General features: G+C 35.2%; 1 protein-coding gene across 2 annotated transcripts; it reads right to left on the reverse strand.

The window, feature by feature from the left end:
* Window positions 1–1070: 1070 nt before the first annotated feature.
* LOC107865075 (glutamate--cysteine ligase, chloroplastic) lies at window positions 1071–10508 on the reverse strand. 2 transcript variants are annotated; one of them, XM_016711434.2, is made up of 16 exons: window positions 10149–10508; window positions 8342–8679; window positions 7413–7563; window positions 7124–7231; window positions 6378–6470; window positions 4663–4746; window positions 4385–4453; window positions 4236–4306; window positions 4084–4152; window positions 3091–3184; window positions 2930–3019; window positions 2761–2841; window positions 2440–2532; window positions 1779–1859; window positions 1627–1696; window positions 1071–1450 (listed from the first exon to the last, which is right to left on the reverse strand). In XM_016711434.2, exons 2-16 carry the CDS (start codon window positions 8668–8670, stop codon window positions 1362–1364), a joined length of 1572 nt encoding a protein of 523 aa, XP_016566920.1. In that variant the 5' UTR covers window positions 8671–8679; window positions 10149–10508; the 3' UTR covers window positions 1071–1361. The 2 variants fall into 2 exon arrangements, with proteins under 2 accessions (XP_016566920.1, XP_016566926.1); XM_016711440.2 differs by lacking the exons at window positions 1071–1450; window positions 1627–1696 and having other exon boundaries at window positions 1780–2050; window positions 10149–10462.
* Between the last annotated feature and the right edge of the window lie 3393 nt (window positions 10509–13901).

A 13901-nucleotide genomic window follows, 5' to 3' on the forward strand; every position in this document is an offset into this window, starting at 1 on the left:
TATTTCACTGAGTACTTATATCAGTATATTTGGTACCTTCCACCGGCTTCTCAAGAGTCTCCTCGACTAATCCACCTCATAGTTGCTAATCTTCCACCAACTTCACAAGTGTTTATTTGTATAATTTCGAATATTTGTGACCTTGCACCAACTTCACAAGAGCGTACTTATGTTCATGGAGGTGTCGAGTTAGCTTCCACTTACCTCAACTATTTCACCTGAGTACTTATATTAGTATATTAGGTACCTTCAGATTATTGCTACCTCCCACCAACTTCACAAGAGTCTACTTACGTGATAGGCAGCGTCGAATTGGCTTTCATACACCTTGACTATTTCACTCGATAGCTTCCACCACCTTCACAAGATATATTCATGGAGGTGTCATGTTAGGTTCCATATGTCGCGGCTATTCAACTGAATACTTCATACTTCTACCTTTTACTAGCTCACAAGAGTCTTCGTGTTTCACCAGATACTTGCTATCTTCCCCCAATTTCACGAGAGTAATTATAACATGGGGATTTCGAATTAGCTTTTCATGTACCTCGACCATTTCACTAAATACTTTTTAGCTTGCACCAATTTCACAAAAGCTTATGTCTATGAAGGTAAGTAGCAAGGCATGCTACTTACCTTGCTCAAGCAATGTGGATAATTAACCATTGAATAAGGCTGAACCTTATGCATCACATGCACTCTTGCATCTAAGCATGGTTGCAAATGTAGCTGCTACTTTCTGTTCGGTTTCAACCTCAGTGGACAGAGTTGCCTCGTACCAATTGTTGGTGAGAGGCAATAGGTATCCCACAAAATTAGTCGAGGTGTACGCAAGCTGGCCCGGACAGCACAACTATCAAAAACAAAATAATAATGTAGCTGCTACCAGTAGGCTGTAGTAACAACAATGCAGCATCTACCTGACAAAATTACAACGAACTCTGCCGCTAAATGCTGTCTATAGTCGCTCACTTGGAGAATTTAACTCCGCTGTGCCACAGTGTGCGCGCGATGACACGGAGATAGATAGAGGGGGGGGGGGGGGGGGTCTAAGCAGAAACAAGTAAAGGTGGTCAGCCAAGGTTCATTTATTTCTTTAGCGTGAGAATGTTTATGTCCTGGGGAATGTATGCCCCAGAGTATACAGATGCTATTTGAACCAGATTGATCATATCCAAGGGGAGAGCTACATATGACATTTTGTGCCATAGTTACATATCTTAATCTAGCTAGTAGATTATTCGTCTCGTGATAGACAAAATCGGCTGATAGATCAGCTGATATAACCCTCAGAAAGAAATCGAGAAATCATTTACAGCACAGGGAAAGAACTGAACAGAAAATGCACTCTCAAAACAACTTCAATAGAGAAGCTCCTCATAGATAGGATCCACATTTTGTCCCCACTTCCCATGGTACAACTCCAGTAGCTTCTCAGCTGGTGTTACACCTACCAGAATAAAGAAGAGTTCACTTGGAATTCTAAACAGCTCTAGCAGTTTAAATAATGTATTAATATCATTTTGACATTGTGTTGTATCTGTAGAACAAGCAACGAGATACTAACACGAGTTCAAAAAGATGACCTTTCAACCAACATTTTAAGCTGTTCCATAAGTTACTTACCTGTTTTGACAACCTCGGTTACTTCGTTCAAAAATCCTGTTTCCTTAAAGCCTCTTCTCTCCAGACCTTCCTGAAGATCAGAAATCAACTAATAAGTTAGTAAACATGTAGAAATGGGACGAGCCATGAAAGCATTAGAAGCTTTAACCCACCTTTGCCAACTTGACAACATCTTGAGCAACATGCTTAAGCAATCCATCTCGAAATGGTGTCTTCAGACCACTTTTTGGCACCTACTAAAAGGGGTGATATTAGTCATCTTATATTCCAAACAAGTTACAACGACAAATATGAAGAATTGAAAATTATAACTTGATGAAATGCAACTGCTTATCAGATGGAGAGTCCATGATCACATTGTCCCTTTTTGTTTCTGAATCATTTTGCTTGTCCAAGATCCAAAAGAAGAGCAAAGCAAGCATATCTTCATACAGATAGGATTTCAGAGTTTAGAAAATAAAGGCCTATTACAGTCTCTCTTTTCTCAAGCATGAACATTTGGACGATTTCCAACACAACATTGAAATCATCAAGAAGATAACATAATTAAAACGAATAGTGACTCAACAATTAGGCAATTGGATGCTTTCTCATTTTCTCAAGCACGAACATGTTGACAATTTCTGAAATTCAAATTTGACATCATGAGAGGAATTAACAAAAACACCCGAAAAAAAGAAGGAATTATTACATTACAATAAAACAATAGACAGTTTTACCACAAAATGCAGACATATGAGCCTTAGATACATTAGCTAACTACAGATTAGATACAAAATGCATGATAATATTCAATGAGTAAGGACATATTACCTTATTCCTCAACATCTCTCTTTCTTCCGCAGTCCAATCAGATGTCATGTCCAAGACGCTTTGCAAAGATGCCTCATCATAGAGTATACCCACCTGTAAATTAACCAAAAAACGATTAACTGGGTAATTTGGTTCAAAGTAGCCCATAACAAACATCGGAAGTGTCCCAATAAACAGGAGAAAAGGTAAGAAGTTCCTCTCAGTGGGAGGGGAGGGAGCATAACCATCCAATTTCCTAGTTGCTTTACCAAGTAATACTAGCTTGCTATTTCCTTCTTTTACAAAAATCAACATCGTAATCCCTAGAAACAGATTTCATACCCAGAATGCAGGCAATGCACATAACCGTCTCCAAGGCCCTCCATCAGCACCCCTCATTTCCAGATATCTTTTGAGTCTGACCTGATAAAGTTAACCCAAGTTCAAACTTCCATAACTATACCTAGACAAACCAGCAAAAAGGACATTTTCTAGGATGAAGCTCACATACCTCAGGAAATATTGTTGTGAGGTGATTCTCCCAATCATTAAGAGTAGGATAGTCTCCAGGAAGAGGCGGAAGTTTTCCATTCATGAAGTCCTGCAACAATGTTGTTAAGTAGGCACAAGAGAATGACATCTATAAATCTGTAATGTTGGTAAATAACATACCCGGAAAGACATTCCAGCACAATCAACATACTTCTTCTTCCGATAGACAAAATACATAGGTACGTCAAGTGCATACTCCACATACTGCTCAAACCTGTGCCCATCAGAACAGTAAGTGTTTGTTGTGACAATGAAAGTTTTTGAGATGACAGAGAAAATATTCATTTACACTGAATACAAATTTTCATTCAATTTCTAACCATCACATAACTCAGTTGAACAGACTTCAATGTAGGCTACGACAGCTTTCGAACTCCAATAAATTTTATCCATCTCCCTAACCTAGATCGAGTATATAATGTACGACGAGTACATTCACTGTGAAATACATTTTACAAATGTACCACGGGCTTAAAATACAAGGGAACACCCTTTCTTCTGACAAATCAAATAGCCTTTTCAAAGATGACTATCAGGTGATAAAAGAGAGGATGCACAGTTCCAGCTAAAAATCATAGTGTGAAGGCAGCCTGTAATGAACCTCAACCCAGCACTCAAAAAAGTGAAGTTGATTGCAAGTAAACACTAAACACTCCTCCTTGTGGTCACATGTACGCTATAATTATGCACCAGCGCAACACGTGCGGTTTGATAGTATAAATTGAATTACCCTTTTCTTTGTAAGTAAAAAGGTGGAAGTGTTTCTTCCTTTTCTTAAAACAATCAGGTTAGACATATAAGAACTTTAAGGAATTTATTTACGAATACCACAAGAAACACTTGAGCCGGGGGTCTATCGGAAACAGCCTCTCTACTTCTTCGGAGGTAGCAGTATGGACTGCGTACATCTTACCCTCCCCAGACCCCACTTTGTGGGAACACACTAGGTTTGTTGTTGTTGTTGTACCACAAGACAAAGAAAATGCTAATATGATTCCTAATGCCCCTACCATTAGCCTCCAACTTTACCAAACAAAATCTAGACTGAAGAGAGGAAGTAATATGCCAACAATTCAAGAAACTACAAGAATTTGCCAAAATAAGAGAGCTTACCCAAAAGAGTCACCAAAGACGAAGGGAAGCATCCCAGCGCGGTTATTATCTGTATCGGTCCAAATGTGACTGGTGAAACAAACAAAGATTTGTTATGTACAACTCTGATTATAGTCCTCAGAGAAACAAGAACTGCTTTCTAATACACGTGCCTTCTCATGCTGAGATAACCATTAGGCTTTCCATCAGTGAAAGGCGAATTTGCAAATAGTGCTGTAGCAATCTGTTTCATTATATAGTCAGGTAACTACATAAATTTTATGTAGAAAGAGAGAGGACAGAAAGGACAAAGGTTCCATACAGGCTGCAAGGCAAGACCAGCGCGAAACTTTCTGATCATGTCAGCTTCAGAACTGAAGTCCAGATTTACCTGTTAACAACATATTCATAAATACTGGTTCAGCTTACTAACGAATGTTACCATGCAGGGCACGACACAGGGCCCCAGAAACAAATGGGAAAATGATGAGTTAAATAAAGCTTTTGAATGCTGCACAGGGGCACACACTCCAATAGACAAGGGCAATGGCATCCCATCAAAATGAAAGGAAAAAAAGAAGATAAAACCATTTAGCTTACCTGAACAGTGCATGTTCTAAACATCATATCCAGCCCAAGTGTGCCAACTTTGGGCATGTAATTTCTCATAATCTCATATCTCCCCTGAGTCAAAGTACTTTGTCAGTGAAGATACTAGCTAATTGCAGATCTCAGAGGTCAAACCATACTGGAAAAAGTAAAAACTAGAGATTCTTTCAGAGCAAAAAGACCAGATGAAAACACACATAATTTTGAGGTGTGAGAAGCAAATGATGTATAGTATATAATATAAAATATGACTAGCGGTAGATGGTGCAAAATTATTTACAAATTACATCTGCAAATCAAAATAAAACACCAGCAACATATTCTGGCTTAGTTAAGAGTAAATAAGTAAAGAAAAAGGGGCAGCCCAGTGCACTAAAGCTCCCGCTATGCGCAGGGTCTGGGGAAGGGCCTGACCACAAGGATCTATTATGCGCAGTCTTACCTTGCATTTCTGCAAGAGACTGTTTCCAAGGCTTCAACCCGTGACCTTCTGGTCACATGGCAACAACTTTACCAGTACTCCAAGGCTCCCCCTTCAGTAAATAAGTAAAGAACATAAAAGAAACAAGTGGGGGAAAACTATTTACGCTTCTAAATTGTGAAGAATGCTGGAAAAAAGAGGTAGGAAAGATCTAGTCACAATTTCTGATTATTGGAAAATACTTACTAGATCTGGTCTAAGATCGGGTTCAGTATTCACTTACTATGCAACTCAGATAAAAACTTCAGTTTTCTGTTTGATCAGGATATATAGAAAAATAACGCTAAAGATATTTATCTTGAGTTGACCAGAAGTGAATAGTACTGCAACTAAAAGATGAATCTTTAGCTTTCTTTTGGTTCTTTCTTCTTCATGCTTTTTTGTTAAGTCCTTAAGAGAAGAGTCGAGGAGTGGGGATCTCCCAGATGCACCCCAAATGCTGACAGCCATGTATTCTTCGTTACTCTATTGGTCAAAGAGGACAATTCACCATTTCCGATTTTTAGTCTAATATGTCAGAGAATTGTCAATTAAGTTATCATCCGCATTCTGGAGTGAAATGAAACACTGTTTCAACAAAAACTAACCACTATAAGAAGACCATCAAGTTTCATTCCCTTCATCCTTTTATTAAGTAATTGCTAATAATCAAAATCTACCTAATGGAGATGATGAATGATTAGATTAGAAGGAACTAACTGAACTTTTACACCTTTATTCACTTGTCCCCTCTGTCTTTTAGATAGGGACAAGATGTGGACAAGCAGCATCTAAACCGTCAATCTAAATAAGTAATCATTTGAACAATATTTCATCTGTCATCTTTTGCCTCCTAGAAATATCAAGGATGATGATACACACACGGACTTATTCCTCATTTTCATGATCAGAAGGAGGATTTGAAAGAAATTTCACTTCAATAATAACTATGTGAAATAGGCATGTTTGGTACGGCTTGTCGGTAAAAAAATGAGGTGTTGCAAAGCAATGGAATCAGAGTATGAGCACCGGGCCGCAGTAGTTTCATCGAATAGTAATGAACCATGAAATTACAATAGGACTTCTACTGCACTTGACATGCTGAACCAATATGTGAAATGATTGTGCACAAAATCTTAACATCTTTTCACTGTTAAAATAGAAGTCTCAACCAGAAAAGATGCTAAGTTACCAGCACGCCAAATAAATCTTTTGGTTACAACATCGATCAGCATATTGTTTTTACCTTCGGCATTACTGGTATATCTTTCAGCCCCCACTTTGGCTGGAATCCAGTTCCTAAGAATCCAATTCCCATCTCTTCTGCAACAGCTTTAACCTGCAACATTAAGAGAGAACTTCTACAAAATCAGCAAAACTTAATTTTTTCCGTGCAAATATTTCCTGGGGTTGGAGAGAGAAAGGACCTATGTCCTTTGGCAAGTACACTAGATGGGCACATACTGTGAGAAAGTTCCAAAAATGAAAATCATGGGCAGAAGGGGCATGCAGGATTTGAAGAAAGTTCTCTTGGAAGCTTAAGAGATATATTTTGTTGTGTATATGTGTTTTGGAGAAAAGATTTTTTTTTTTTTTGTTATATATGTGATAATTGGAGCAATGATCTTTGTACAGATGCATGGGTGCTTACTATCACTATAATACCTTGGTGTATCAATAGAAAAATGTAAACAAATGAACTTTCATGATCTGGGTACTTTGTTGTAATTAACTTTCATGATCTGAGAGAGGCTATTTCTGGGTAGATCCCCGGTTCAAATAAAGCATATTGAAAGTAGGAAAAGAAAATACAGTAGAGAAATTAGTAGGATTTCTCCAACTCAAGAAAACAAGATTCCCTTTCATCCAAAGCCAAGCTATCACATAACTAAAGTTGACTTACATATCACCAGTGCAGATTATAGTTACAAAGATATAAATTACCCAATATTACATTACAAGGGAAATTGATGGAGTTGCAAAAGTGCAAACCTGGTAAAGATGTGAATTAACCTCTGCACAAGTTTGATGCAGTGTTTCAAGTGGTGCACCACTAAGTTCAAACTGACCACCAGGTTCCAATGATATGCTTTGCTTTCCCTGTGCGAAGGCAGTGCGAATATATCCATCAATTATGCTAAAGTAAAGTTTAAACAGTTATTACAATCAGGAAATTATCTTTTATCCATGCCAAGTTGCAGAACACATTGTATGGAGACATGACAAATTCATTCTAGAATATTTCAAAACAAAGTTTGCATGCACCAAGTTTCCATTCTACCTGTTTCAGGCCAATAATCTTGTCACCCTCCATTACTTTTTCCCAATCAAACCGCTCGGCAATACCATTTAGTAAGTCAGCTATTTGTTCATACTTCATAGGTCGCAGAGTTCCAAACTCGAAACCAAACTTTTCATGTTCAGTGCCTATCCTGCTCAAGTTTTCAGAGAACAAGAAAGCTTGAAATGATTAATATGGTCTACATCTTGAAATGATTAATATGGTCTACATCCAGACACATAGCTAAGTAAATCAAAATATCCAAATTATATGTGAGGCAGAATCCTAGCTGCCACATTATGCAAAAATACCGATCCACAGAAATGGCTCCCAAAACTCAATGTTCATTCCTTTTTTCTTTTTGATAAGGTAAACAATTTTATTAACAATTGTGGGCACCTCGTATCCATGTTCATAAATTTTATTACCATAATTTCAACAATTCAAAATTTGTAAGAAAATTACAAACAGCAATGCCTAGGAAATTGATTAATGTTTCCCGTCTTCAAGTTGCCTAAATGGTACAGCTTGAAAGTTCAATGAAGAAGAACTGTATCAAGTCCTAATTCCCTTGAACCGAAACTTACCCACGATATTTTTATTTTTTCGAAATGGAAAAATGAAATGTAACCACAATGATGACAAGCAAAAAGTATATTACACATCTACCGTATCATACACTACCAGAGAAGCTGAAGAAAGAATACCTGCATCACAAATGGACCGTCTAATAAAAATACATAAGTGATAAAGATTGATCCATGAATTACGCAACATACTTGAAAGACAATCAAGGCATATATGTGGTGAATCATGAATGAACAGACTAATCTACTTATAAAGGCCAAGCGAGAAAATGAATATTCATCTTTTGGGTGAACTATATGCAACTGAAATTTAAGAACACAAAGAAAAGCTTAACTTCGCACCTCCATTTTTCTTTGGATTTGCATCCAGAAGCAAGATATCCTACAAGGTCTTCTTTTGTTAATGGCTCTGCTGCAACAACAGCATCTTCTGTTGGAGGACTTGCAGCAACAATTGCCAGGCCTCCTCGTCTACGTTCTACTCCTATGCGATTCAAATAATTCCCTTGCACTCGCCTTGAAGAATTCAGTGAAGAAATATCCAGGCCAAAGCATATGTCCTTCATTTTGAACATCTCCATATTGTTCATGATGTTGCTATGTCCACCAATACATCTTAGTTTTTCAGAGTAAATGCAATGTGAAGAACCTGCCTGAGACATCAAGGCCATGTTTTGTGCCTGAAAATCACAGGAAAAACTGTTGTCAACCACTTCTAACAAGAATGTTGCCATATGAGTGGGCACAGAATTCAGTCAGATTATCGTTTGACTTGTGTATTAAATTAGTAACAGATGAGGAAATTAAAATAATTGAAGAGGACATAGAAAATAATAAGGAAAACATAACATTGCATGCCAAAGAGGAGCATGATAACTGAAGCACAATAAATAACGAGGAATAACAAAAGTCATAAGATAGGCCAACTTCGAGACCAATGCTGCTACTACTGGAAGAAAAAATCGGGAAACGGGTACAATGCACCAACCTATCCTGCTAGGAAATGAGTCAACTCTCAATTACCTACTAACCTTCTACCCTAATCCGCAAGCTCCATAACTTCCTATCTAAGGTCATGACTCTGAAAGTCAGAGCTGCACCATGTCCTGTCTAACCATCTCTTCCAATACTTCCTTGGTCTACCTCTACCTCTCCTAGATACCACTGTGGCCAACCTTCCGCACCTCCTCATTGGGCCTCTGCACACCTCCTCTTGACATGCCCGAACTATCTCAGTCTCACTTCCCTCATCTTGTCCGCCACGAAGGCCACTCCCACCTTGTTCGGAATATCTTCATTCTTAATCTTATCTCTCCTAGCATGACATGACCACACATCCACCTCAACATACTCATTTCTAGCACTCCCATCTTTTGGACATGCGAGTTTTTAACTGGCCAACTCTGCTCCATACAACATAGAGAAAAACTGATGTTCTCTCAAATTCTAAAAAGAATCATAGTTTGCAGAAAAACTGAATCTTCGATTAATCAAACCACCTTAAAAGTGAAAACTGAACATAAACAAAAGCATACAAATGAATCGTGGGTATTGCAGAAAAATTGAATTTTGATTAACCAAAACCAACTTAACAGACACATACAAAAAATGAGCACCCAAGTGTGTGGCTAATAGTCAATGAAGTGGGTTGAGAACTTGAGGTCTCAATTTCAAACCCCAGCAGAGACCAAAAAAACACTAGGTGATTTCTTCTCATCTTTCTTAGCCTTGACGGATATAGTTACCTGATGGTGGGGTGGCAGTTATTCCGTTATTTAGTCGAGGTGAGCTACAGCTAGCCCAGACACAACGTTAAATATAAACAAACATGCAACAAAAACTAAAAAAAAACAAGGAACATAAAATGCAACAAAAACAGACAAATAAAATCATTGCGTTCTGCAGAAAAGCTGAATCTTGATTAACCAAAAATGAAAATTGAACATAAAATGCAACAAAATCATACAAAAGAATCATGCTATATCAGAAAAAATGAATCTTGATTAACAAAACTAAATGAAACCAGCTAAACTTAACAGAACATGCAACAAAAAACAGACAAAAATAACCATGGGTATTGCAGAAAAATTGAATCTTGATTATCAAAACAAAATTAGACCATCATAAAGGTGACAAAAAGCTAATATACCTTAGCTCAGCAAACAAACTCACACACACAAAAAGAACTTATAGGGTTTGTTCTGGAAATTGAAAGAACCTCTTCAAGATATATATAGAGAGAGAAATTGGGTGTCAGCAAAATGATTAGGATTGTTTTCCTGGTGTGCTAAGGGGCGGCTACAGCTCAATTACTCCCATTTCTTGGTTTATTTTTTGTTGTATTTTATTCTTTGTTGAGCCATGGGGGTTACTGTAGAAAGATTGAATGAAAAAGAATGGCTAATGTTGGCACAAAGAACTAAAAGGTGCGGTACTATCCCATTGTTAAAGTTTTCTGTGGTCCCTCTTGCTTGCTTTATGATGACAACTTAAAAAAATCCTAAAATAATAAACAAGATGTCTCGAGTTTGAATCTCCTCATTGCATACGTTCTGTTGTGGTGGATGGGACTATTTCACCCTCAGTTAGAAATCGAGAGTTTCACCTGAGGTATGAAGAAAATTCTGTTGGGAGTGGTGTCACCTTAATGGACCCTACAACGCACGATTCGAATTAGTCGGGGTTACAATGCAGACACCAAACACCGAATGAGAAACCAAAAAGAAAAAACTCTTTGTTAGAAGGTGTTTTATTTTTTAATATTATGATATTATTTGACATGAATCTGAATTTAGTTAAGCTTTAATGTGAGTATCATATACGAGAAGAGAAATCCAAAAAAAATCTTCAAATGATGTATTTATTGACAATCGTCTATTATATTAATATTCTTTCTTTTATTTTGGTTTCTTAAATCAAGAGATTCATGAATCGGGATATTAATATATATTGATTATTAAATGTAACACTGAAGGCTTAGCATATATTTAGTATATTCTTTATAAGTGGGAACTGAAGAGAATTGAGTGTACGTATATATATATTATCTTTATCTCATGTAGATAAAGAATTGGTTTTCAAAAGAGCATTGGCGCATATGCAGCAAATTAAAGCAATTATAAAACTGAGCACAAATAGTAAAAAAAATATATAAAAGCATTTAGAAAAAAAGCAATAGCAACAACAAAATATTGATAGAAATGTGAAGAATTCGTAAATCGCTGATAAAAAAAAGTTGATCATTTAATGAATTCAACAAATGATGAAATTGAGAGCAGAGATATAACAAATTAAAGATTTAAACAAACTAACTGTTATAGCAAACGCAAAAAAAACTCCAAACTATTTCTTTTCTTTAAGTTCGCCTATGCCTGATCATTTTCACACATAACATATGAAAACACTTCTCTATAAATTTCATATATAAATCATATGAGATTGTTTAAGTTGGATTTTTTCAAATAGCAATTGAATATACTTAAATTAATACGATAATCGAAACATGATAAATAATAAATAACGATTAGATATCTAAAGCAAGGAACTACAAGAATAAAGCTAATACTGGAACACACAATTCAAATGTTTGAATATTGATTGATATAAATAAATCTTTTTTTTTTAAAAAAAAAAAAAAAAAAGACACATGGTTGTACTATATATTTGAAAGAATTGGTTATTGAGTTGTGCCACGTTTAATTGGAATTGATTCCCAAAATTGGCCTATGCTTTCATCTTCGAATTAAAGGATAAATATATGCTTTCACATGGATTATATCTATTTTAAACTTCGTTAAATATGATAAAAAAATTAATTTAGCTTATTAATTTTGCTTGCAGAAAATAAAATATTTTATAATCACCAGACATAAAAAGATTTTAAAAAATAAAAATAATGGAATTTAGTATATTTAAGAGATCGACATTTGGATATGATTTTGTTATTTTTTTATTTTTATTTTTGGAATGTCGGGGTTTAAAATATAACATAAGTAAAAAAATAATAAAGGATTAATTATATTTGTGAATACATTTCTTGATTAAAATTTGGGTTGAGTACAAACAAAAGGCACACTTTATATTATTAGAAAAAAAATATACATGACGTTTTTGAAGTTCTTTTTTTCAAAAAGAATATCTCTAAAATATTTATCTGATTTTTGAAAATGTATTAAATTTCTTATTGGAAGGCTTGCTACAACAAAAATACTTTGTGTAATCTCAAATAACTGCATTTGAAATACTAAGATGTACTCAAACTCTATTTTTATACGATAAAAAGATTATTTTTGACAAATTTTAGCTTCAAAAAAAGCAATCAGAGAAGGATAGAAATAAAAATAGCAATAATAAAATAATAAGATAAACGAAGCAATTGAATTCACATATTATAAGAATGAAGAATAATATATTATATAAATATCATACAGGACAACTAATTAAAGAGAAGACGAGAGGAGGATATTAATTCGATGCTTTCCCCTTGTAAAAGTACTACAACACACATTCATCTATTATTCTTCTAATTTATTTATTTTTAAATTTATGAATCATATGCTTAATAAGCTAAAGATTTATCATTTTATGCCTTTCTTTTGAAAAGGCAAGCTAAAGTTTAAATAAATAAAAAAGATGAATATTATTTTTATTTTATAGTTCAAATGATAATTTCATCTCATAATTTTAAATTATGAGAAAAAAATACATGTCATAACACTTTGGAAAAAGACGAGGAACCTTTTGATTGAATGGTCTATATCCATTAGGACCACTTTTCTTTTGTGGATAGTATTTTATTGGCCAAACTCATCGATAGGACTTCAAACTTATCTCTAAAATTCACTTAGATTCCTAAACTAAGGTTTGTACCTATCAGACCTCTCAAGTGCTAAAATTAGTACCTATCAAGCACAAAATGCTGATTTGGCAAGGAGAGTGTGTTACACTCTCCTTGAGCGCGTAAATGGATCTCAAATGATAATTTATTTATTTTTGGTAAAAAAATTCACATTTTAACTTATTTAATATATTTTTAATAATATCAAATTTTAATTTAAAGAAAAAAAAAAAAACCAGCCCCCAAATAAGCCCCCCTTGACCTCCTGCCCCACAAAGACCCCAGCCATCTTCTTCATTCTTAACCATCTTCTTCACTCTTCATCTCTATTTTTTTTTCTTTTTAAATTCTTAACAATTAACAATTTTCAATTAAAAAGATACGGTGAAAGTCATGAACTTTTTAACATATTAATACATTTCTCTTTGCAAATTTGATATATTTTTGAGGAGTAAATTTGATTCCGGCGAACTCCATTTGTTTCAGCTAATTTGATATGAATCTAAAATTACTTTATTGATATTACTAAAGAATTCAAATTTTAAGGAACCCACAACACAAGAAGAAGAAAAATAACAATAAATATAAATTAGATTGCAAAAGAAATAAGATTTCTAAAAAAATGTTGAATTTTTTTTTTTTTTTTTTAGAAATGGAGAACAAGATGATAAGATGGAGCGGGGGTCGCGTGCGGGGGGGGGGGGAAAGGAAGTGGAAAAAATCCTTTTTTTTTTTTTTTTTTTATTGATTAATTAGATATTAAAAAAAAAAATGAAAGATGGAGAAGATGGCAAGAAATGGAGAAGAAGAACAAGCGGGTGGGGTGGGGGATGTTGAAGGGGACCCATTTTATTTTATTTTTTTAAAAAAAATTTATAATTAATTTTTAATAATTATTGGACCGACAATGCCATGTGTCAGCTTCTAATTGGTCCTTTTTGCCACATCATCACGTGTGAATTACACACACTTGAACGTTCTGCTGATCGGGCAAAAAATGCTCAATTAGAACCAAATTGGGAGGGGAGGGGGAGGGTTAGGGGTTTATAATAGGTACATGCCATA

This window comes from Capsicum annuum, unplaced genomic scaffold (assembly GCF_002878395.1).
Source record: "Capsicum annuum cultivar UCD-10X-F1 unplaced genomic scaffold, UCD10Xv1.1 ctg4984, whole genome shotgun sequence".
In the NCBI taxonomy this organism is placed as follows: domain Eukaryota; kingdom Viridiplantae; phylum Streptophyta; class Magnoliopsida; order Solanales; family Solanaceae; genus Capsicum; species Capsicum annuum.